Consider the following 25,723-nt stretch of genomic DNA (forward strand, 5'->3'; position numbering starts at 1 on the left):
ATAGCACTGGACAAATCCCAGTAGAACACAAGACTTACTGATTAGGTATCATTCATTCTTGTGTTATCAGTCCATCTTTTCCTTGACTTGTACTATGTGATGGCAACGACTATGCTATTTTTTTCCAGTGCAATTATTCGTTAATAATAAATGGCAGGCTATTCAGAACTATCAGGTGCCTTTCCATAACCTTTTGTGTGACTGATAATTCTTCCAACCAATGACACAGTGGTATTCTGATTTATATCCATACTTGTCAACAGAATAATACTAATATTAAAAAAAAAAAAGGCATTAAAGTAAGACTTTGTGATTATTACTGGAAATAAGATAAATACAAAGAAAATAAAGTCTGTTCAAATAAAGATTTACTTATAAATCCTGATAATCTACAACAGAAATAAACCTAATAACTTATCATACTTCTAAAAATCTTTCATATAATCACAAGAAAAGATTCTTATCTACCTCTAATTTGGCTGTTATAATTCTAATCTGATGTTTCTAAATATAGTTTAAAAGGTTGGGGAGGAGAGGGAAACAGATCCCAAAGGAATACCACACAAAGCTAGGATCATTTTTCAACTAGAAAATCTTTTTAAGTTTTTCACAAATTTTCAAAGAGAAATACAGAGAACAATACAGAAATACAGAGTAATTTCTTTGTTCACTGTTACTTCAAGGACTAGCTACTCATCATCTGGGAAGATCTACAGGGTTAAAAAGGTTTAAAGTCTCTTTTTGGTACAACTTCTCAAGTTAACAAGAAGAAACTCAGTCATCTATTAAGTCACATGAAAAAATGCTCTAAATCATTATGGAGATTAGAGAAATGCAAATTAAAACAACTTTGAAATATCACTTTACACCTCTCAGATTGGTTAAAATGACAGGAAGAGATAATGATAAATGATGGAATGTAAGAAAATGTGTAATAAATGCTTCTTGATAAATTGATAAATAAAAAAGATGAAAACATTTACTATTTTAGTCTTGTTCCTTTATTTCCTTTTTCCCAATTTACTCTCTTGCCCAGTGCCTAAAGTATATATTCCACCCTTTATCCCACTTTTATCCAGTCCACAGCTTAATGGCAGCACTAACTCATTTTTCTACAGTACATGATAGCTTTCCAAGCCCTCTCCTCGTAACAAAAATCTTCGCAAGTATTAATATTCCTCTTTTACAAATGAGGAAATGGAGGCACAGAGGAGGTGGATGACTTGCCCAAGGTCACAGAAAAGAGAATTTGAACTCTGATCCTAGGCAGTTTCTGATCCAGGAAGAGATGTTGAAAGCCAGTGATGTGAAACAATTCATCTGACAGCAACTGAAATTATTCTCTGCCCCTCTGAAAATAGCCTTAATGCTAAAACAAAAACTTTACCTTCTAATATATACAATTCAGTGAATCAAGGACAATCTCTAAATATATAATAATTAATGCAAATATTTCATGTACCAGCCACATATTCACTCAATTAACTTCAATTCACAATTCTGAATTTTATCTTTAGTATCTCATTTCCAATGGAGAAGTAATGAACTGAACCAGCTACGCCCAGAGAAAGAACTCTGGGAGATGACTAAAAACCATTACATTGAATTCCCAATCCCTATATTTATGCCCACCTGCATTTTTTAGAGATACTGTATCTAAGTATCTACTGTATCTACTGTATTTAGAGATACTGTATCTAAATGGCATTTTTTATTTCCTTCACAAGCTAATTGTCCAATATTTCAGAGTCTGATTCTTTTTGTACAGCAAAATAAGAGTTTGGTCATGTATACTTATTGTGTATCTAATTTATATTTTAATATATTTAACATCTACTGATCATCCTGCCATCTGGGGGAGGGGGTGGGAGGTAAGAGGTGAAAAATCGGAACAAGAGGTTTGGCAATTGTTAATGCTGTAAAGTTACTCATACATATAACCTGTAAATAAAAGGCTATTAAAAAATTTTTTTTTAAAAATAAAAAGATTGGAGTAAAATCGTAGCACCAATACATATTACTGATATGATTTGGGGAAAGTAACTTAATCTGGAATTCAGTTTAGTAACCTACAAAATGAAGCAGCTAGAAAAGTAGCTGGAGTCCCTATTAAAGGCTAAACCTTTCAGCTTTTGACTAATAGCACTGAATAAGCAAAGCTCCAATCTCATCATAGAAGCCTCTAAATAAGCTGGAAATTTTGGGAAATTCAAAGGCATCCCTGATCATTCAAGTTGATATCAAGTGACTTCCCCTTACTAGTTCTTTTCCATGATAAATAATTTCTAAAAACATCTTATTCTTTGAGGTTTCTGGAGACTGGGAATTACCTGAACCACAATTTAAAATGAGCAATTAAATGTTTAGATTAAACCTTATGATCTTCCAAAGATGGCCTGAGATGCCACTATCTCAAACAATTTCACATCAAACTAAAATAAAAATTACAGCAAATGAAAATAAATATCTACCAAAAAGTCAAGCCTTCCCAATAAGATTATTATTCAATATGGTACTAGAAATGCTAGCTTTAGCAATAAGAGAAAAAAATAAATTGAAGAAATTAGAATAGGCGATGAGGACACAAAATTATCACTCTTTGTAAATAATGTGATGGTATACATAGAGAATCAAATAAAAAACTACTTGAAACAATTAATACTTTTAGCAAAGTTGCAGGAGATAAATTAAACCCACATAAATCATCAGCATTTCTACATCTTACCAACAAAGGCCAGCAGCAAGGAATAGAAAGAGAAATTCCATTTAAAATAACTATTTAGACAATATAAAATATTTGGGAGCTTTCCTGTCAAGATAAATCCAGGAACTACATAAACACAATTGCAAAATATTTTTGGCACAAATAAAGTCTGATCTAAATAACTGAAAAATATCAATTGCTTAAGGAAAGGCCAAGGTAATATAATAAAAAGGCCAGTTCTACCTAAATTAATTTGCTTATTCAGTACCATACCAAACAAAAAAATGATTTTACAGAGCTAGAAAAAATAATAGCAAAATTCATCTGAAAGAACAAAAGGTCAAGAATATCAAGGGAAAATGCAAAGGAAACTGGCGTAGTCATACCAGATCTAAAACTATATTATAAAAATGGCAATCATCAAAACTATTTGCTACTGGTTAAGGAACAAAGTGGTAGGTCAGTGGAACAAGTCAGAAACAAGACAAGACTGTGTGATAAACCCAAAGACTTCCTTGACAAAAACTAATGGGAAAACTGGAAAATAAGATGGCAGAAACGAGGCAGGCAGAGATCTCATACCCTATATCAAGACAAGTTTGAAATGGGTACCATTTATGACAACATAAGCAAATTAGGAGAGCAAGAAATAGTCTACCTGTCAGATCAATAGAAAAGGAAATAATTTATGACCAAATAGTAGAGAACACTATAAAATGTAAAATAGATAATTTTGATTACATTAATTAAATTAAAATTTGCACCAAAAAAGACAATGTCATCAATTGCCTTTTTTTCCAGAAAGCTAGGAAACAATTTTTATAGTCAGTGTTTCTGATAGAGGCTTCATTTCTAAACTATATAGAGAACTGAGTCATATTTATAAGAAAACAAGTTATCCCCCAATTGATAAATGATGAAAGGATATGAACAAGACAGTTTTCAGAAGAAGAAATTAAAGCTATCTATAGTCACATAAAAAATGCTCTAAATCACCACTGATTGGAAAAATGCAAATTAAAAACAACTTTTGAGATATTACTTCATACTTCTCAGAGTGGCTAAGATGACAGAAAAGGAAAATAATAAATGTTAGAGGAGATGTAGGAAAATAGGAAAATTGATGCATAATTGGTGGAATTATAAATTGACCCAACCATGCAGGAGAGCAATTTGGAACTATCCCTAAAGGCCTACAAAACTATAAAGGACTATAGTATACCTTTTGATCCAGCAATACCACTAGGTCTATATCTCAAAAGACATCGTAAAAAAAGGAAAAAGGATACACATGTACAAAAATATTTATAGCAACTCTCTTTGTGGAGGCAAAGAATTGGAAACTGAGGGGATGTCCATCAATTGGGGAATGGCTGAACAAATTATGATATATGAATGTAGTGAAACACTATTGCTACATAAAAAACAATGTACAGTTAAATCACTACTGATTAGAGAAATAAAAATTAAGACAACTCTTAGGTACCACTTTACACTTCTCAGATTGCCCAAGATGACAGGAAAAATAATAATACATTTTGGAGGGATGTAGGAAATTTGGGAAAACTAATGCATTGTTGGTGGAGTTGTAAAATGATCTAACCAATCTGGAGAGCAATTTGGAATTATGCCCCAAAGCCTATCAAACTGTGCATACTCTGATCTAGCAGTGTCTCTAATGGATCTGCACCCCAAAAAGATCATAAAAAAGTAAAAAGGCCCTACAAACACGCAAAAAATGTTTGTAGCAGCTATTTTTGTAGTGTCAAGGAACCGGAAATTGAGTGGATGCCATCAGGTGGGGAAAGGCCAAAATAAATTATGGTATATGAATGTAATAGAATATTATTGTTTCATAAGAAATAATGAGTAGGCTGATTTCAGGAAAGTCTGGAAAGAATTGCATGAACTGCTACTAATAAAATAAACAGAACCAAGAAAATATTGTACATAGTATCAAGATGTAACAAGAAAAATATCTTTGTATATTTGGAAAAATAAACTACTACTAGGGGGAAAAAAAATGTTGAGCAGGCAGATTTCAGAAAAACCTGTTAAGATTTACATGAACTAATGCTGAGTAAAGTAGAACGAGAAGAACATTGTACATGGTAACAACAACACTGTACAACGATCACCTATGAATAGATGTCACTCTTCTCAGCAACACAATGGTCTAAGACAATTCCAAAAAACTCAAGATGGAAAATCCTGTCCACATCCAGAGAAAGAACTATGGAGTCTGAATGTAGACAGAAACATAACTATTTTCATTTTCTGTTGCTTTTTTCTTTCTTACAGTTTTTCCCTTTTGTTCCGATTTTTCTTTCACATCACTAATGTAGAATTGTATATTATGATTGTACATGTAAACAAAGAAAAAAATTCCCCTGAAACATACCCAACAAGTAGTCAGCATTTTTCCCCCAACTCCCTCCTTGAGTGATTTATAATTGATGCTCCTTTTGGGTTAAAACAATGAAGAAATCACAATACTAGACCTCGTGCAATATCAAGGAGCATCTCTGATGCAATCTTCAAGTTCAAATATTCTCTAGATTCTGAAAATCCCTTTCCACTTAAAAAAAAAAAAAAATCCACCACACTATGAATCCTAAGAATGATACTATAGCCATCTAAATCTAAATGCAAAACTATAAGTAAGACTGCCAGAAAACACAGGAGTCAACAATGAGTACTCTAAGCAAAAGATACAAAGAAAGGAAAAAATAAAGTTACTTGGTTCAAATATTGATACAATTGCTAAAACAGTTCTTTGTCAGTTATGACATGCTATTTCTTAAAAATCTCTCTAAAACATGCCTAATAAATAAAGACCTGATAAAAACAAGAAAAAGAAATTATCAATTATAATTAGGTTTAGAAAATTAATGTTAATGCGTATACGCACTAATATATGTTAATACATCAAAGAATCTTAGAGAAATATTAACATTTGCAGCTATCTGGTTTTTACCAAACATTTAAAACTAGAATAGGAGTTCTTTGCAAACTGTAACTATTATAATAATGCAAGAATCATTCATCTTTGGTAATACAAACAGATTCTAAACCCCACAGTAAAGCTTAAGATCAATTAAGAATAACCTAGGAATTCAATGCAAAATGTCTAAGAGACTTGCCAAAGAATGCAAAATTATACACAAACTGATGGATATATTGAAATGTCCAAAGATAGTCAACTTAACATAAACCTATCAATTGACATTATGTACACATCATAAAAGTCACATGGACCCTGTAAAAGTTCTGATAACCATAGCCCACTAAAAAAACAATATACTTTAAGCAAGTCAACAAGCATATATTATGTACCAAGCATTATGCTAAGTGCCGGGGACACAGAAGGGAAAAATACCATTCCTCCTTTCAAAGCCAAGGCAGATTTAAGGTACATATAGTTCATACTCGATATGCAACTCTGCTTGGTCTTAACTCCACCAAAAAAAGATGTCCCTTCTAAGATAAGCTGATTACTTGAAGTCTTTCATCATGCCGTCAAGTTAACTGAACTTTAACTTTAATTGAACACCTATCTTCCCAACTCTCTTAGCCTCCTCTCCCCTCTGATCAGAGGGCTGGAAAGTAGAACACTAACTTCTTCCTAAAGCTTTTCTTTAAAAAGGGCTAAATCTAGATTTTGCAATTCACTCTCCACTTTCTATTTTACAGCTCTGCTTGGTCTGACTTCCACAGAACAAGATGGCCCCAGCCAAGGCTCCTTCAAGCTTCCTTTCATATACTGGCTCCCCCGATTAGATTTCAAGCTCTTTGAGGTAAGAACAGTTCTTTTTCTAATTGTTATCCCCAACATTTAGCTCACTGTCTGGTATATGGGAGACATTTAACAAATGTTTATTGAGTTGAATATAGAGTAGAAAGAAGATGCTCGAGAGGGCATCAACTGGAAGGAATCAAGCGAGGCCTTCTAGAATAAGTATGATTCAAATTAAATCTTGAAAGAGGGTAACTAAGAGGGGTTAGGAGACAGTGTAGGAATAGGATTAGGGGTCAGGGAACCAGAGATACTTGTAAAATAAGAAAGTAAAATTCAAAGAACTACATAGGAAGACCAGTGTTACAGAAATGTGTAAAGGAGAAGACTTAAAAAGTAGGAAGGAACTAGACTATAAAAAGCTTTAAATGAAAAGCAGTTTATATTACTTCTGGAAGAGAAAAGACAAAAGGGAAAGAGGTAGAGAATAAGCATTTATTGAGCACTTGCTATATGCCAGGCACTTGTGTTAAGTATTTTAAACTATCATCTTATTTAATCGTCACAACAACTTTACAGCTGAGGAAACAGGCTAACTGACTTGCCCAGGATTACATAGCTAATGTCTGAGGCTGAATTTTAAGTCAGGTCTTTCCGACTCTAGACTGAGTGCACTGTACACTTTAGTGCCATCTAGCTGCCTCTTCCTAGAGAAATGCTCAAATCTATACAATAGAAAAATCCCCTGGACTGAAAAATCAGAAACAAGAGAACAAAATAATACTGTGGAAATGGAAAACATAAATTACCTATGAAAAAACTCCTTATTTGATTAAAAGCTGTTGGGAAACTTGAAAGCATTCTGGGAAGAACTAGCTTTAGACTAATATCTTAGGCCACATAATATATTCTAAATTAAAACATAACCTAAATATTAAAGATGTGATTTAAAAAGAGGAGAAAAGCAGATCATATACCTCTCACAGATATGATAAGATACTTTTTTAAAAGCAAGATAGAATTGATAACTGAAATATATATATATATATATATATATATATATATATATATATATATATATATCTTTATACATACATACACACACACATATACACACAGCAAATTATTTATTAGGAACACTTTTTGTTACAGCAAATTAGAAACAAAGTAGATGCCCATCAATTTAGAATTACTAAAGAAATTGCAGTACACAAATGTAATGAAATATTACTATGCTGTAAGAAATGATGCTTGTGATGAATATAGTTGATGAAAAAACCTACATGAATTGACACATAGGGAAGTAGTTAGAACCAAGAAAATAACATATACAATATATAACAAAGAATAATTGCATACCAAAAACAAAAAAAAAGGAAATGTAACAAAATTATAAATATCAAGAATGACTGGGATGAATAACCATATATAAAAACCAAAAAACAAACAAAAAATTAAACATGATTTGAATGAAGACCTCTTTATGAAGGTCCACTATATATGCCATATGTTTTTGGACTTTTTCAAAGAATTGTACTGATTTTTCCCTCTTTTTTTTTTCTTATCTGTCTTTAAAAAATACTATCTGTGATTTGAGATGGATATCTGGTAACGATAAGGGAAATAACTATGAAGATGTAAAAAACAGGAGATCTTGATAAAGATTTACTAAAAGAAATTTTTTTTAAAATACATTTTAGAAAGGAAAATTCTTTTGGCAGCTGAATGGAGAATGAGTTAAAATAGAAAAGTGACTTCAAGAAGGGAGACTAGATAAAAGGCTATCAGAATAATTTAGAAGTAAAGTGATGAATGTCTAAATTAGAGTGGTGGTTGTATGAATAGAAAGAAGAGAACATATACAAGAGATGTAGGAATGAAAAGATTTGGTAATAAAATGTATATGTAGGATGAATGAGATAAAACAGTTGAATTGAGATTGGGCAGATGGTAGTGTCCTCAACAGCAAGAGCGAAATTGGGAAGAAGGGAGGATTTGGGAGAAAAGATATCATTTCTCTTGTGGATATGCTGAATTTTGAGATGTTTATAGAATCTTCAATTCAAAAGTCTGTTGGTGACAAGAGATTGAAGCTCAGGAGTATTGTATACATAGAACTGAAAACCATCTGCAAAGAGATAATAACTGAATCCAGGGAAGCTAATGAGATCCCTAAGTATAGAGGAAGAAGAGGACCCTCCTCAGAGACAACAAGTTGATAGGCTGAAAAATCAGCAAAAGAGATAAAGGAGGAACAGTCAATAGGAAAATTAGAAGTGGACAGTGTCATAAACACCCAGTAAGAAAAATATCTAGAAAGAGTCTGAGAATGAAAAAATTTGGCAATCAAGAACTTATTGGTAGATGTGGAAAAGGTAATTTCAATTGAATGAAAGGCGTTTTTGAAGTGTGAGGGGAAAGAAAATGGTAGTGGGGGTACAAACCACACTTTTCAGGGAGTTTGACTGAGAAGGAAAGATGAGAAATAAACTTATAGCTTGGATGAAGTAAGCTTTGTTTGTTTGTTTTTGTTTTTTAAGGATGAGAAAGATATGAACATGCTTATCAGGGAAGAAAAATGCCTTGGTTTTTGTTATTTTTGTGCTGAGTTAAACAGAAGAAAAGAATTAGTTCATTACAAAGTCTTTAACCAAAACTCATTTGAGAATGTTTAGATAAGTACATCTATCTTTGAGTAAGAAAAATTTCTACATATGGTCCATTTATATATCATATTCATCTACTTAAGTATAACCAAAAAAGAAAAAGGTCTTTAGTAATTAGATTAAAACTTCTGCCTTTCCAAATATATACTTCATCTGGTTATGGCATATAAAATGTGAAGCTTATGAAATTTAAACATAATTTAAGTGAATCTTTATTTGCTGATACATATATATATAATATATATATATATATATATATATATATATATATATATATATATATATATATATACATACTCAGAGTTAGCCTAAGAGAGAAAATTAAAATTTAATTCATGAATTTTAAAATTGTTCTTCCCTGTTGTGGCACATTAGCTTTTTGTACTATGAGATAGGAATGAAAACCCAAGTTACTTTCAAGACTAAAACCTAAATGAAAATATTATGTAGAAATAAAACCTCACATTTGCCACCATGAAGAATAATAGCATAAGAAGGTTCTATATATATAATTTCCAGTAAATGTGACACAGTAGCATAATTCCGTCGTGGATATCTGTTGTACTGACATTTTAATTGATCATTCTAAATTAGAAAGTTATCATTAGAAGAATTCTCACAGTTCTCTATATTTAGGGAAAAATTAAGACAAATAAACAAATTTATTATTCTCAATTCAGAAATTTACAAACAATTCAAGGGAGTGGAATAACAAAATAAAACCAATAGTGAAAAAAGAAATTTTAGTTTTAATCTGTTCTCTTTAACATCTCCTTTCAGCAACAGAACCACCAAAAGTCAATTTGGGAAAAACAACAAGAAGAAAAAGCAGGTAAAGACATCTCCTCATCTACTAAATCGATAGCTATTTGATGATGATCATGATGATGATGATGACGATGACAATAATGATGACAGAAAAAAGATTTCTAGAGCAGTTTAGTTTACAAAGTGTTTTACATGTTATTTCCTTAGATTTTCACAACTCCAGGAGGCAAATATTAGTATTACCCCACTTTATAAATGAAGAAATTGAGCCAAAGGTTAAGTGACTTTCTCAGGGTCCAATACTAAGCTTCCAAGGCAAGATCTGAATTCAAACTTTCCCAACTCAAAATTCAGTGCTCTAATTACTATGTTATCTTAATAACAATAACTGAGGTAAATACTGTGATTTTCCATTCTATCACACAACCCATTCACACGACATGAGCAAGATCCTCCAGACTTTATTTTCATTATTAAAAAAATTAAAAGTTTTGCCTCTCTTTAGCAACCCATATTTTAAACAAAATAAAAACTTGGTTTTTTAGGTTATTTGGAGCATTAACACATACCAAATACATACATGTGAAGAGAGATACACACATGTATGCATGCACACACACATACACACATAAACAACAAGGGACAACTGCTGACTAATAAAAGCCAACTAGTGAAATAGAGAAGTATTCTGATATTGTTTTCAAATTCAAATGGGTTGGGACTAGTGATTCATAAAAGATTAAATTCAAAGAATAACAATCATTGAACAGGAGATATTTCTGTAAATCTCAATGAAAGTTAATTGATATTAGAAATAGATTCAGCTTAATTAAAAATCTAAGAGGCAGATAGGAAAAAACCACTAATCAATGAAATGAAGTTCTTCAGGATAAGGAAATTTGGAATCCTTCACAAATGAACTGTTTTGACCTTTTAGATAAGTTATTAAACTTTTCTGTGACTATTGAAATATCTCTAGCTAAAATAGGGACAATTTTCACATTACCTGGAAGCAAAGGAATGAAAAAATAGCAAGAATTTATATTAAGTACTTCAGGGCTTAACCCATGGAATGTAACTATTGTCTCCCACAAAATGTTTATTACTACCATTGTCAGAGAGAGTAGTAGGATAGATGGACCAATGATCTGCCTAATTATAACTAATTCCTTAGATTCTCATAAGAAAGGAGCTATAAAGCATAAAATAGTAATATATTACACATAAGATTCAGATATCTTCAATTCAACAGTTCACAAAAATAAATTTAAATAGAAGTCCTTTTTAATTTTGAGTTCAACTTTTTAATTTTAAGAAGTGTATACATATAATAATTTAATTTACATCAATTATCTCTCCTGAACACAGTGAAAAACAAAGGAAATTCTAAAAGAAATATTTTTGTGGCCAACCAAATTTGACAGACATTCGAAAAAATCCCAATATCTTTCAAATACTTAATTGAATGTTCACTTCCTATTTTATTGTCTTTTAAAGAAACATGACTAAAATTTCATTTAGTACATAAGTCAAATTTCACAATGTTGATAGAATAAGAATTTCCTCATTTCCTGTGTTCTGGACAATGTTATATAAAGCTAGTTGCTAGAAAGTTACTAATGTTGGAGAAAACAAAATTATCTACTACTAAATATAGTACAATTCCTTTAAAATATTGATATTCAGGATAAAAGTAATGTCCACTATCTTATTTATTATTATCTTATTATAATTAATTTTAGGTGTGTGTAGATTTGGGGGAAGATTAATTAATAGCTTATTTGCATCCATGAATAATAAACTTCTATTTATCTAGAATGATAAAAGAAAAAGGGTATTCCTTCTTCTTTTTTTGACAAGACAATTAAAGCTAAGTGAATTGTCCAGGATCACATAGTTAGTAAATGTTAAGTGTCTGCGACCAATTTGCATTCAGATTCTCCTGACTCCAGGTTCTTGTTAGAATACAAAACCTGGTTCCACCACTTAGCTGCTCCCTAGTTCTTAATAATTAAATATTTTTGGTTAACTTTTTTAGAACACTAAAGACAAATGACTGAGTTTCAAAGATGAAGAATATAAAAAAATGTGTGAACTTAATTGCCCATTCAGAAATATCTGGATACTTTCAGAGCTTAATGCATTAAAGTCTACAGCTACAAAAAGCAATACTCATTATATAAACTTTATACACACACACACACACACACACACACACACACACACTTATATATAGATGACAAAGAGAGTGAATATAATCTATAATGGCCTTAACATATATACCTGAGGATTTTTTCTGGAAAAAGTCCCTGCTATTATTTTATGCATTTGTATTTTTTTTCTTATAGGATAATGTGTTGCCTACCACCCACTATACACCCACAACACACATACCACCCCCCCACCCCGACTCACCCATCCAATTTTTTGAACTCTTTGCTCAAATTCTAGACAAATAAGTATTATAATGATTTTTTAAAATAGAGCTTAGCTGACTATATATAGGCTATAATTTCCTGTCAGGTTATGCATATTAGTAATAATTCAGTCCCAGATATTTTGAAATAAAATCCAACAGAAAAAAGAGGGGATAAAGTAAAAAGGGAGAAAAAACTAGATAAACTACCAAAAAAAAAAAAAAATCAGCTAATTGTTACATGGACCACTTAACTTACTTTCTTGGTGAATTATCTGGTCCAAATAACCTCCCCAAAATTAAACAACAAAAAACTTTTAAAGTAAAAGCAGCCATGATATCAACTTTCAAAATTGTCTAGTAAAAATTACTTTTACCTGTAGATTGTTTTCTGTGACTCTGTTCCACCAAACCATATTGATGGGTACTCCTGATTTACACCTGTCAGCCAGGCAGCCAATAGGATTCTTTGCTTTTCGTGCCTTTGATCCCACAGGAACTAGCCTCTCCTCCAGCATCCCCAGTCGGTACTTCCTTGGCTATGAAAAAGAAGGAAAGAAACCAGGCCACTCCTAACATCCCTCAGATTTATCTAAACTAACTAACAGAAGGAAGATATCTGGGGATTGGTGAAAAAGGAAATAATGTGAAAGTTCCTGACAGAGTTATCTCCCCATTCCTTATTACAATATCACTCCATCAACCCATCAAGCAGATTTTGGGTAACATTACTTACAAAAACAGCAGTCATATTTTAAAATGAAATCTTCTAATGTAAAAGTATGGAGTATGGGAACTGATTCTATTTCTATGCTAAAAGTTTTAAAGTCAATTTCAAAGTAAATGCTTCACAAAGGTTTCTCCACTGGCACTTACCTATTCTCACTGTATTATGAAGAAAAGGCTCCAAGGAAAGAAATGGTAAAATTATCCAAACTATACCTTCCCTCTCCCTTACCCTCAATCCCCACCTAAAAGCCCAAATACCTTCAATTAATTTATGTTAGATTAAAAAGTATGCTACCTAATTAATGGAAACTGAGTTCTGAGAAAAAGTGAAGTCAAATAAAATTTAAATTCTACAAATAGTCCAGTTATCTCTTTTGAATCTTTTCACATTAGACTTCAAACAGAAGCTTTATTTAAAGGGAGGAGAGTCAAAGAAATAAAATGAGTATGAAAACTACCATCAAAGTTTCAAAATCTGAAGAAACTAGTCATTTTAAAGTATTTACCTAAAAAGTAAAGCCTAAGGAAGAATTTTTCAAAGAAATCAAACAAAACAAAATTATAGGGAATCTAAAGGAAATAGTCTAAAATGCACATTATTGATCTTATATATTCAATCCATTCAACAAGACTACTATGTTCCAAAAACAACTGTGTACTAGGCAAATAAATACAAAGTAATGAAGAATGGACTCAAGCATTTTGGGGGGAGAGGGGAGAGGGGTTTAGAGTGGAGTCTGACAAGATGTCATCTAGGACATGACTTTAAAGGTTTGAAGAAAAACTGGGGATTGTAAGAGATGAAGGTGAGGAAGAAATACATTCCAAGTATAGGAGAAAGCCTATACAAAAAGGCACTGAGAAAGGAAATGGAATGCCATGTTAGAGTAACAGGCCAATCTGACTGGACCAAAGTATGTGAAGAGGAACCATGTATTATAAGGTATAAAAGGCTTTAAATGTCAAAACAGAGGATTCTGTATTTGATCCTATAGACAACTGAAACCAGGCAATTCAATCTTTATTTAAAAAAAAAAAGTCAACCTAAATTGCTAATTATCACAAACATTAGGAAACAGTCATAATAGAAGTGGTGGTGTTTTTACTTCTATAACTTAAACCTTTATTAACAAACACATTTTCAAAGTTTATTTTTTTCTCCATTAGTAACAAGTTTATAATATTTCATCTCAAGAAAAGTCTTAAGAAGTCTATAGATTTCTCAAAAAACAATTCAAAGCTACTCAAAAAAATTCCCATTATTCCTAAAATTCTTTTGTTTCAAAAAACTACAAAGAGAATTTCCTCATATCAGAGGGATATCTGAAACACTCTTTTATTCCAAAATAAGTTTCTACACACTCACCAGTGCTGGTACCAAAGTAAAGTGAAACCAATTAACAAGCTGTTATTAAGCACCTACTATACACTAAGCACTCATGCTTCTTGACCTATCTGTACTATCTGGCAATAGTGACCACATTTTCAGCCTAGATAATCTCTCCCTCTGGATTTTTATGATACTATTTACTCTTGTTTTTCTTCCTACAAATCAATCCTTTGTGGGATCTCATTCACAGAAAAACCATATATTAAGTACTTACTATGTGACAGGAACTGTAATTATGTGATTATGCCTCAAGATTCTGTCACAAACTCTTTTCTCTTCTATCTAATTTCTCACTTGGTCATCTCAATAGCTCCCTATGGGATTCAATTATCTTGTCTATTCAGATGATTCCCAGGTGTGTCACCATCTCTACTGGGTTCTAAAGTTGAATTACTACCTATAAGACATTTCAAACTGGATATCCCATAAGCACCTCAAATTCAATATGACCACAACAGAACTACCATAACTCCCCATCAGCAAGATTTACAACTTCTGTCATTTCCTTCTTGAGCCCTTACTTTCACTCCCTGACAATGTGCAACCCAAATGCCAAATGATGTCATATCCACCTTTATAATATCTCCTTCATCTCTCCCTTTCTTCATTCTCATATTCATAGTAGTTGGTACAGGATCTCATCTCCAAATGGGTATTCCACAGACACCTCAAATTCAACATGCCTAAAATAAAACTCACCTTTTCCCTCAAAACTTGTTCAAATTTTCCATTTCTCTTGGGGGCATCTCTCTCTTTCTGTTCAACCCAGGTTCACAACTTCAAGAATCTTCTCAGGTCCTTCATTTTCCCTGCTCTACCATACCCAATCAGATGCTAAAACTGGTTAATTCTTGTTCTGTAATATTACCTCATATTCTTTCCTTTCCTTCACCCCCCCCCGACTATTACCTTAGTAATATCTTCCTTCATAAAACGATTATCTTAGTTTAAAGCCCTGATCAGCCATTCTAGACTATTACTGTTATGTGTTTATTAAAATTTTTCCCATCACCAACTCCCCTTTCACATAGCAGAAAAAAATAATCCCAAAGTTCAAGTCTATGATCCTCCTTTGGCCAAGAACTTTCAGCAATATCCTAATATCTTTGGGATAAAATACAAACTCCTTAAGCTTGGCATTCAAAGCCCTTAATAATTTGGTTCCAGACTACCTTTCCCAGCTTATCTTATTTGATACTTTTTTACATATCAGACATTCCTGTCAAAGTGGCCTACTAGATGTTTCCAAACCTGGCCTCCCAGGTCCTGCCTTCACAGAGGCATGTCTGAAAAAGGCTTTCTTTCTCACTTTCAACACTTAGAAGTTTATGTTTTCTTTAAGGCCCATCCAAGTAGGCAACCTTCAATGGGATTTTTCCTGATTTTCCTACTCGTTAAGTGTTTTCTTTTTCCTCAAATTATTGTTTATTTACTTATTTGTTTAATAAGTTACATCCCCAATATAAGCTCATAGAGGGTAAGGATTTTTTCCTGGCTGCCTTTGAATCCCAAGTTCCTAGAGTACAGTGATAGGCATATAATATGTAATTAATAAACAAGTTAGATAGTAATTGAAGAGGAAATCTGAGATGCCTGATCATACTAATTAGTAACTTGGGATTACACTACATTAAAAAGGTAATGAATAGCAATTAGTTCACTCATTTTCCTAACATTAGTTGCAATAAGGTTAATAAAATAAATATAACCTTAATATTAAAATTATGTTTAATAGACATAATTTCCCATCCAGAAACTAAGGTGTGAAGACCAGCTCTATTAAATAATTTTTTTTTCAAATTTCTTTATCATTAAATAACCAAGAGTTTAGAAAATAAGAACTGTGGAAATTAATTTGCTATTATGTAAATCAAAAATCTTCCAGAAGTACTTCTCATAATATATTCTTTCTGGATAAATACAAAAGAATCAAGCTAATATGAAGAAATGTTAACATATTTCTTCCTACTTAGCATATAATTAGACAGAACTATCAAAGTGAGTAACACTGATTAAGTTCAGTTAGCATCTGTATTTTTCAGTTGCTCTATTTTAACAAGGATATTTTTAAAATAAAAAAGATCGTGAAAATGACCAATATAAGGCATCCCTCAAAATCCATTCATGGGATCATACTATTGATGCAACTATTGATGCAAGAATGTAGAAACAAAGTACTTCTATTAAGTTCAAATCCAACCAGCCCTCTGTGAATGATAAGGGACCCATCATACCATCTTATAGTATATGCTACAGCAAGGTTCCAGTGTCTATATATAAAATATTATAACCAGACAAAGTAATATTAAATAACTAATTCAGATTTTACCATTTTAAAAATTAAAACTTATAATAAAAATTAGGCTAAAGATTACACCTTTGGAAAAAATGGGACTTCTCAAACAAACATGGAGTATAAATGAGATATGAAGGTGAAAGTTTTGTCTAACTAAAAGAATAAGCTAATTAAAACCATTTAAAAATAAATAATGCAATTACAATAAAAACCAAGGCCCGCAGTTAACAGCAACCATTTCTTCCTTAAATGCTTTGTCTATTTCTACCCATACTACAAAAATCTAAATATGGACTAGATGACCTTTTCCAGCTCCCAAGTTCTATGACTCTGAATAACAAATGAAATGAACTACCCTTAATGCATGGAAATATGATATGATGGAAAAGGGGTGTTCTGATTCTCAGTTATTAAATATTTTTATTAACTAAATTATCCAGAGCACCAAACATGAATGACCAATTTTCAATGAATGTAAATACAATAAAATGTGAACATAATTGAATCTTTCTTAAATTATTCAGAAATACATGGATACTTGCGGAGCTTGCAGTGCCTCAGGTCCACTGTTATGAAATTTTCATTTGGAGTCAGAGGATGTGGGTTCAGACCCCACCCGGGCTGCTTTCTACCTCTATGACCTTGGGTGGGTCACTTCACATCTCTGGGCCTCAGTTTCCTCATCTGTAAAATGAGGGGGTTGGACTAGATAACCCATAAAGTCCCTTTTAAGCCTAGAAGAACACATTTACACAAAGTAAAGAGAAGCTACAGGATAGGCTGGACTTTTTTGATAACTGTTAGAAATTACCATCAGTTAAGAAACATTATCTATTGAGTAACAAATTAATGTTATTAAAAACCACTTAATTAGCCTAGAATTTCCTTTAAAATGTGAAGATATGGCTATATTTAAAAAATAAGGATAAATACTTTTCACTAAATCTGGTCTTTCTTCCATTAGTCCAGATTAGTGACAATTTACTAAATTAGTAATGCTTTATAAATGAATGCTAAGAACAATGCATAGTTTATAACTGAATTACTTCTCTTCTCTGGGATTTAAGTTTCTTCATCTGTAAAATAAGAGTGCTAAATTAGATGCCTTCAAAGGTCCCTTCCTGCTCTGACCTGTGAGCCTATGACCTTTATCCAATTTTATGAATTCAAAGTCATTATTCCTGGCTATCAAACTGGTTCAATTTATTTGAATCCTAAGAAAAGAGAGAAAAAAGTTAGCTAGTTTTTGTATATGCATAAATATATTTACTTAAATTAATAGTTGAACGACTCCTTTTGTAGTCAAATTTCCATAATTAATTAAAATGATAGTTTATATATATAAATCCTACTGAGCTTTGGCTCTAATCACCTTAGAAAACAATTCATTCCATTTATACTGGTCAGAACATAGAAAAAGGTTGGAGAGCTCAACAAAATGCATGTTATCTGATACTTTTCCTATTTATTACCTTTTTCAAGTTTTCATGGAAATGTATTTTAAGTGGGTAGGCCCCAACTTCTTATGTAATTTTATCTTAAAATATAGATAATAATGGTAATAAAATTGGTGGAACTAAAGAAGAGACAAAATGGCAAAGGAAGATCAGAAAAGTTCAGATTTCATAGACATATAAAACTATCAGTAACCAAGAAAATCTAAATTTGTAAGGCAAAACTTAAATATTAAGATCTCACAAGAAAAAAAAAAAAAAAATCTTAAAACTATACCAAAACATTCTTTGGTCTAAATTACAGTATATCTATACCCAAAACACCAGAACACAATTGAAATTTGACTCCTGTTAACACAAATTCAGATATGTTTCTGGTCAAATTATATGTCTGATCAATCTAAATATAATAAAAGTTTGATATAGAATATGTACTTTATAACAGTAGTTAGCCTTGTCTTCAAATGAACAAATGAGATAATATTTACAAAAACACGTAACACAGTGCCTGGCACATATGAGGCATTTTAAATGCTTATTCCTCTTCTTTTTCCCTTCCTCCTCCACCCTTCCTTTAAAACCAATGTTATAATGAAATTTCACTGTACAATAATGAGATCATTAGGCATAGGCTTTCTGGTAAAGACTAAATTCTATTTTATATAGAATCAAGGCAGCAAGTATCATTTCTCTAAGAATATCATTTTGGAATATACATGCAATGCTTAGTGACCAAAAAAAAAACAAAAAACAAAACAAACAAAAAAAAAAAAATCACCAAAAATAAAAATAACCCAAAACTAGAGCTAAAATATAATATTAATAAAAGGAAGGAAACTGGTTTTATTTCTAGCTGAGTTATTCCCATGTTATAATTAATGTTTTAATGAACAAACCACTGCCCTATCATGGTAGGGATGTAACTCTGGATTCTCAAAAACTATGTCAGGAGCAGTACAAACTCTGGCATGTACAACATGATGTTCTAAAATATGCTAATATATGCTATATTTCTCCATCCCTACCTCTCACAAACCATTATTAAGGTAAATTTAAAAGCATGTGAAGATTTATTTGGAATATTGAAAGGAAATCAAATAGCTCTACACTGAGCTAGAAAAGTTTCAAGACTATTGTCAGAAGACCAATAAGAGCAAAATCTGTAGATCTAGCCATTAAGTAATGAACTTTTTTGACCACAGGGAAGGACTCATGAAGACTACCTCTGAAAGTGTAGAGGGAGGAATAATCAGAATTGGTGAAGGGAATAGCTATAGCAATAAAAGCCCAAGTCTTTTGAAGTATAAAAATTTTGGTTAACATAATTCCAGATTACTAAAAGGAAGTATCCAATGTATACACTAAAAAGCACTGATTTATAGCTACTTTCTTTTGTTTAGATTTCTGACTAATTTTTAATGAATTACTTATAAATCAAAACTAGGTACTTCATAAAACGAAAATGCTCAATCCAAATAGATTAAACTAGCAGTCATACTTTTGTTAACTAGAGAAATAAATAGCAACTCCATGTTATTATAAAAGACAACTGACTTAAAATTTAAAAATAGCAAAATTGCAGGCAATATGTTGAGAATAGAGGAATTAATTCTAGATCCAATAATATAATTTTAGCACATTACAATCTTAACATTATCTGATCTAATTCAATGCCATAATTTCTTACATGCTGCCTTCCCTCATGAATCCAACAGGATTGGCTGAATTAATAGGAAGAGAGAACTATATAACACAGAGAGACCTATTCAAGATCATGATCTATCATCACTGAAGTGCTTGTGGACCCATATAACAATTGTGGATCCATTTGAAAATGCAAACCCCACCTAGTACTATGGCCTTTGATCTCCCCTCCTCCTACCTCTCCCCCAAGAAGAAACTGTAAAGCCTGAATATAGGGATTTTAATAATGATCAATTGCTATAAATTTCAACACAGAAACACAAGAAAACACTGGCAGAAGTATATTTCTCAGCATAAACTTCATCTTAATTACAATTTTGGTAACTACAAAGCAAGGAAATTCTTCAAATTCCTAGTCCATCTTTAACTTACTTTGTAATTCACAAAAGCTTTAAGTCACTCGTTGATTAAAACACAACAGAATTATATGTTCCATTATATATAAAAGCAATGAAATATAATTCACACGTGCATCTCAAATATTTTATGATCCTTAATGGCTTGTTGTAATAATATAAGCTATCCATCCATATTTTAACAAGTCTATTTACAAAGTTTTAAACTCTTGATCAAGATCTGTAACCACTGACAACACACCACTTTATAATTTAGTTCCTGAGAAATTAGATTTCTCCCATTATTAAGTCTGCTTAAATATTGTATTTCACCAAATAGAACATAAGATTTTAAATAATTCTGTAATTCAAGTTAACCAAAATCCAATCAATACCTAAGGCAATGACCAAAAGAAAAAAGTTTCAGATAAGTAATCAAATTTTAATTCATACTTTTATGATATATTCTTTAAATTACAAATAAATCACAATTTTATATCAGAAACTTTATAATTCACCTTAATAATGGCTTACAGTGGTGAGCTGAGGATGGGAAAGAATAGCATAAATCACCATATTTTAGATTAGGTCTTACAGAGAAGCCTAATTCTACTTTTGATTACAACCTTTGTAGATATGCCCTGTAGTCATAATTTTCTGTGTATGGTTAATTGTATAGTTGCATCCTCCCCAACCATAGCTCCAACTCCTACTCTAGGGATATACTACATTGACTAGCAAGAATTCAGTCTTATCCAGGGCAGCTTCAGATACCAGATTATATATAATAGACATTGCGCTGCCATGCCATGGCATCCTCCCTACTCACTTTTTACCTCTTGATAGATTCAGGTATATAAATACTTAAAATATTCAAGACTTTGAGATGTTCAACTTTGCAAATATTTTCAAAGGATGATGATTTTACAACTACCAAAATCAGTACTTAAATCAATCTCCATAAGGTTTACCATATTATTAGAATGTAAACCTTTTGAGGGCATGGATTCACTTTGGAATTTGTATCTATAGTGCTTAGCACAGTGTCTAGAAAATAGTTGGTACCTAATAAATGCTGGTTCATTTAAGTGTTAATTTGGCTGAAATCACCAGTTAAATTTTCCATGGATCAATTAGTACTGCTCTGTTGTATGACAAAGTAAATAAGAAGCTAAACTTGAAGTTGGAAGCTTTAGGTTCAAATGACATTCACTATCTATATAAATCGTGGGTATGCAAGTCACTTACCCCGAGTCTATTTCCTCATCTGAATAATGCAGGCAATATCTATAGCACCCATTTCATAGGACTGTGTGGCTTGATTTGAGCAAAGACCTTTGCAAACTTTAAAATGTTATATAAATGTCAATTTTTCTTAAAAATTCTGTTGATATCCTTTAGCTTAATCACCTACAAAGATGAAGAGTAACTGTCAACCAACTCTTCATTCAGCATTTTCTTGATAAACACCAAAAGCTATGGTTTCTTCTCTTTTCTCCATGCTAACTACAAGTCTTTAAAAGCTTTTCTTAACAGAAAATGTTATCTGCATACAGAAAGAAAACTATGAATATTGAATCTAAATCAACACAGGCTATGTTCACTTTTTTCTTTTTTTTCTCTCCCAATATGATCCATAAAGAAATATATATTTAAAAATATGTATAACCAGAAAAAATTAAAAAACAAGAACTTTCTCTATAAGCACTATCTTCTATAACTTTAATAGTTCTTTTTATGTTCTTCAATTTTCTCTTTATTCTTTAAAGAGACCAAACTTAAACTTAATATTCTATAAAAAGACACTGACCTACAATTAAAAAAAGATTACTTCCCAGCTGTATAAGTTCCTAGCATGTTATAACTGTTTAAAAGTACATCCTATTAACATTTTCAGATTCTAAAATGACTTAAGACAATTCTATCTCTATTAAGGAAAAAACTATGACCCAACAATATATTGCACCAAAAATTTCATTACTAGGAAGCAGAAACAATATAGAAGGTACAAAAAGGATATATTCCAGGAAAAAAAAAATGCTATCAAATTTTAAATAAAATAGTTTTACAAGTTCCAGAAAACATAAAATATATATCTGGGATTCCTGAAGGAAGTGGAAAAGAAGGGGACTGTTAAAATTAAGAGAAAAGAGAGGTAAACCTAACTTTACCAAAACTGGGGAAACTGAAGGGAGGGAGCCTCATGAGGATACCTGTTTTAATGACAGAATATATTCCTAAATCCACCTATTCCCATCTTCCTTTTCCTACATCTGCTGCCAGTGATAAGCCTTTAGCAATTTAAACCTCAACCTCTTGTTGCCCAAGCAAAAAGAGGCCATACCCATGTAATACTTTCCTGTTTTGATAGGAAAAATAAATTTAGAAAACAGAAGGGTACTAATCACTAGGCTAGGGGAAGACAAACTTACAAAGAAGAAATTAGAGAGTCAAAAATAAACCTTAAAGACTTCTCAATTCTTCGTAAGATCAACTCAATACCTTTGATGTCAACTAAGAGAATGAGGGCAAGAAAATATTTTGCTGTACACATGCAAATAGAGGAAGCAATAAAATTTTATAAGGTTACATGCTGCAACCTATATTCTGTTGTAGTTTTTCTTTTATTAAAACACTGTCAACTTTTAACGAATGATCTTTATTTTCTTAGTATTCTTAACTTAGGTAAAGGTATTTCAAAAATCATTGTGTTTGTGGTTCATAGAGAATTCCCAGATTTCTATTAATTCTGTATCTAAATAAGTTTTTTACAATAAAATGCAGTACTTTAATCTCTAATGTCTTCCCATTTCTGACAAATTGGTGTTTTGTTTCTTTTTTAGGATTTTATTCATTAGGCTCCTTTTTGTTGTCAGATTTTATGTTAGGTCTTTAAAAATTCTTTCTGCCTTCCTACAACTTAGCCCCCACACCCAATTAAAAGTCAACTAAAAACAAACATCTAGAAATGAAGCATACTCTCAATTCCTTAAATCAATTAAATGAATATAATTCTATAACAGACACTATGGCCTGAAGGACTCCCCACCTCCCACTTTTGCTAACCCCTCCCCCCCAGGGACCTGGATACTTGTTGATTCTAAGTTTGGGGGAAAGAGGGGAGCATATATTCATCTTGTAGTACTTAAAGTACTAACAATATGACCTAGAATAACAATGTGGTTTGGGATTTTTTTTTAAGACTGTTCAGACCTATCTATCTTTTATCTATATCTACTTATATTTAGATCTCCAAACCCCAATTTTTTGAGCAATGTTGTGCTGAGGTCTAAAGGAGATAGAGCAGATCAAATTAAATATGTCTGAATGACATGATCTTAAGGAAATCCCTAGTTATGTGAAAGTATTTTTTCAAGAAATCTGGAAACATTGTGCAAGTTTTAAAAGCATGATTTAGGAAGAAACCATTTTCTGAAAATTTATTAAGGAAATTTTCCAATGGTTTAAAAAAAAAAAAAAAGCCCCTACTAAAGTTCCCACTACTTACTAAAGCTTTTCGCAGACTCAGTTATCAATCCACATCTTTCATCTTCAAAACTCGGCCCCAAATTAATGTCCTCTATGAATTTCTACAAGTAGGACTGCTATACTTTTCTATTTCATATTCACTTAGCATTCATTTGCACTTGTACTTTTTATGGTCTTTCTTATTGGAGGTTCTCAATTTCCTCAGAGAGTAGAAATCATGCTGCAAAATTTTGGAAATCTAATAAAATTATCTGTAATAGGTATACTGAACTGATAAAATTAGCCACTTTTCCTGGTTGTATTTATTATACAAATATGGTAAATTGTTTTGGCAAGATTCTTTCCTTAAACCAAGGTGAATGACTGATCTCCATGCATTTTGTAGTCTTTTAGGTATATGAATACTAACTAATGTCTTTGGAGACTAAAGAATAAGGGATCAACCACAGGCATCATTGTATTTGTCCTTTTCCAAACTTCAAGGACTTGTTTTCTCAAAGCTTATAATTTCATAGTTTTATAATAAGTATCATAAATTCACCGTAATTTAAAATATCACTTTCTTAAGTTCCCTATTCTAATTTGGTTTCCTACCCTTATGTAAATGATAGTTGTCACTTACTAATCACTGTTAAAAATAGGTGGAAAAAATGTTCCTATATTTTTGATTATCAGCCTTTCCTCTCTTAGACTAGGAAAATGTACCAATTGATTTTCCTCTTTTGCTTTACATTAAGTGAAGAGGCTAGCATGGGCAGAGGAAGAATGTGGGACTCTGACACCGAGTTTAAATGCTAGATTTTTCTCTGAGATCCTGATTAAGTCTCAACCTCTCACTTTCAATCCCTTCACCTGAAATCTAAAAAGGTTGGATTAGCTCTAGGAACTTTAATTCTAAAAAAGCTAATGAGAATGTTTTCTGCAGATGTTTTGGTGATCTGTGTCTCAAAATTATTTTTTAAATCAAGGTATGAGGTAGATACAATGAATGTGTAATTAGTACTAAGTAATCCCAGACTGTGCTTGTCTTATTTCTTGTGTTTGATTTTTAAAGTTTTTCTGTCTACTCTTGTTGAGCTTTCTGCTACTACTTTTCACGCTTTTCTGTGGGATTAATTTTAAGTTGTTTTCCTTCTTTTTTTTCCCTTCCCCTCCCCCATTTCTATTCTACTTTTATTAGCTAGTGAAGAAAACCCATAAGTATACATTGCAACTATGTGTCAGGTCAAGAGTAAAGAGGCTCTAACTGCAAAGCTATCCTTTAAATAACACACCTCCAGTTTTAGTACATGAATTTTGAACCAAGCATTTGAGGTATTCAGCAGCATTTGTTTTGCATTTACTTTCTGGTACTTGACGCTTTTTAATTGATCAAGCTGCCAGAGAGCTGCTCTAGAAAAGTAAGGTGTCCCTATGATTTGTGTTGTTGGAGATGAGAAAAAGAATCTCCCAGAAGATTGGGTGATCCAGATTTTCTAATCATTGGTCCCAGGTATATCAAAAAATCTGTTTTTCTGAAACTGAAATTATCTTGCATTTTTTATCCTTTTCCTGGTTTCCAAACAGTTATTTCCAAAAATATTTCTAGTCATTTAGAGATCCCAAATGTTAATAAAAACAAAACCAAAAAAGCCAGTACACTCTAAATGATTATTGTTTTACTAATAATATTGGAAGTTTTTACTTAAAATTCAACATGTAGAAAAATATAGTAAAATTTTTGACTTCTATTTTCAAAAAATTCTAACACTTCCAAATAACTAACAACAAATCTAGTGTTTTTATAGTGCTCTTTTGGGACATCAAAATCTTTCTTTACATATTTGAAATTTGTTATATTATTTATATTTATATAATATATACACATATTATATCTATATTTAGATATTTGAAAATCTGTCTGTTATAAAAATTTTAAGTTTTGTTTGTAGTGTAATCATTGTTCAATGGTTTCAGGAGTTTAAGTTAAAAACAACATCTTTGAAACTCAAGCAAAGCAAAACAGTCATAAAACATGGTCAAAAGATGATACTTAA

General features: G+C 31.7%; 1 protein-coding gene across 1 annotated transcript in view; it reads right to left on the reverse strand.

The window, feature by feature from the left end:
* PAN3 (poly(A) specific ribonuclease subunit PAN3) overlaps positions 1 to 25,723 on the reverse strand; it is a 128,622-nt gene that overhangs the window by 77,820 nt on the left and 25,079 nt on the right. Inside the window, 1 exon segment of the mRNA XM_031961360.1 lies at positions 12,668 to 12,829. Within this exon segment, the coding sequence (XP_031817220.1) occupies positions 12,668 to 12,829 (162 nt within the window).

The sequence above is a fragment of the Sarcophilus harrisii genome, chromosome 3, assembly GCF_902635505.1.
Source record: "Sarcophilus harrisii chromosome 3, mSarHar1.11, whole genome shotgun sequence".
NCBI lineage: Eukaryota > Metazoa > Chordata > Mammalia > Dasyuromorphia > Dasyuridae > Sarcophilus > Sarcophilus harrisii.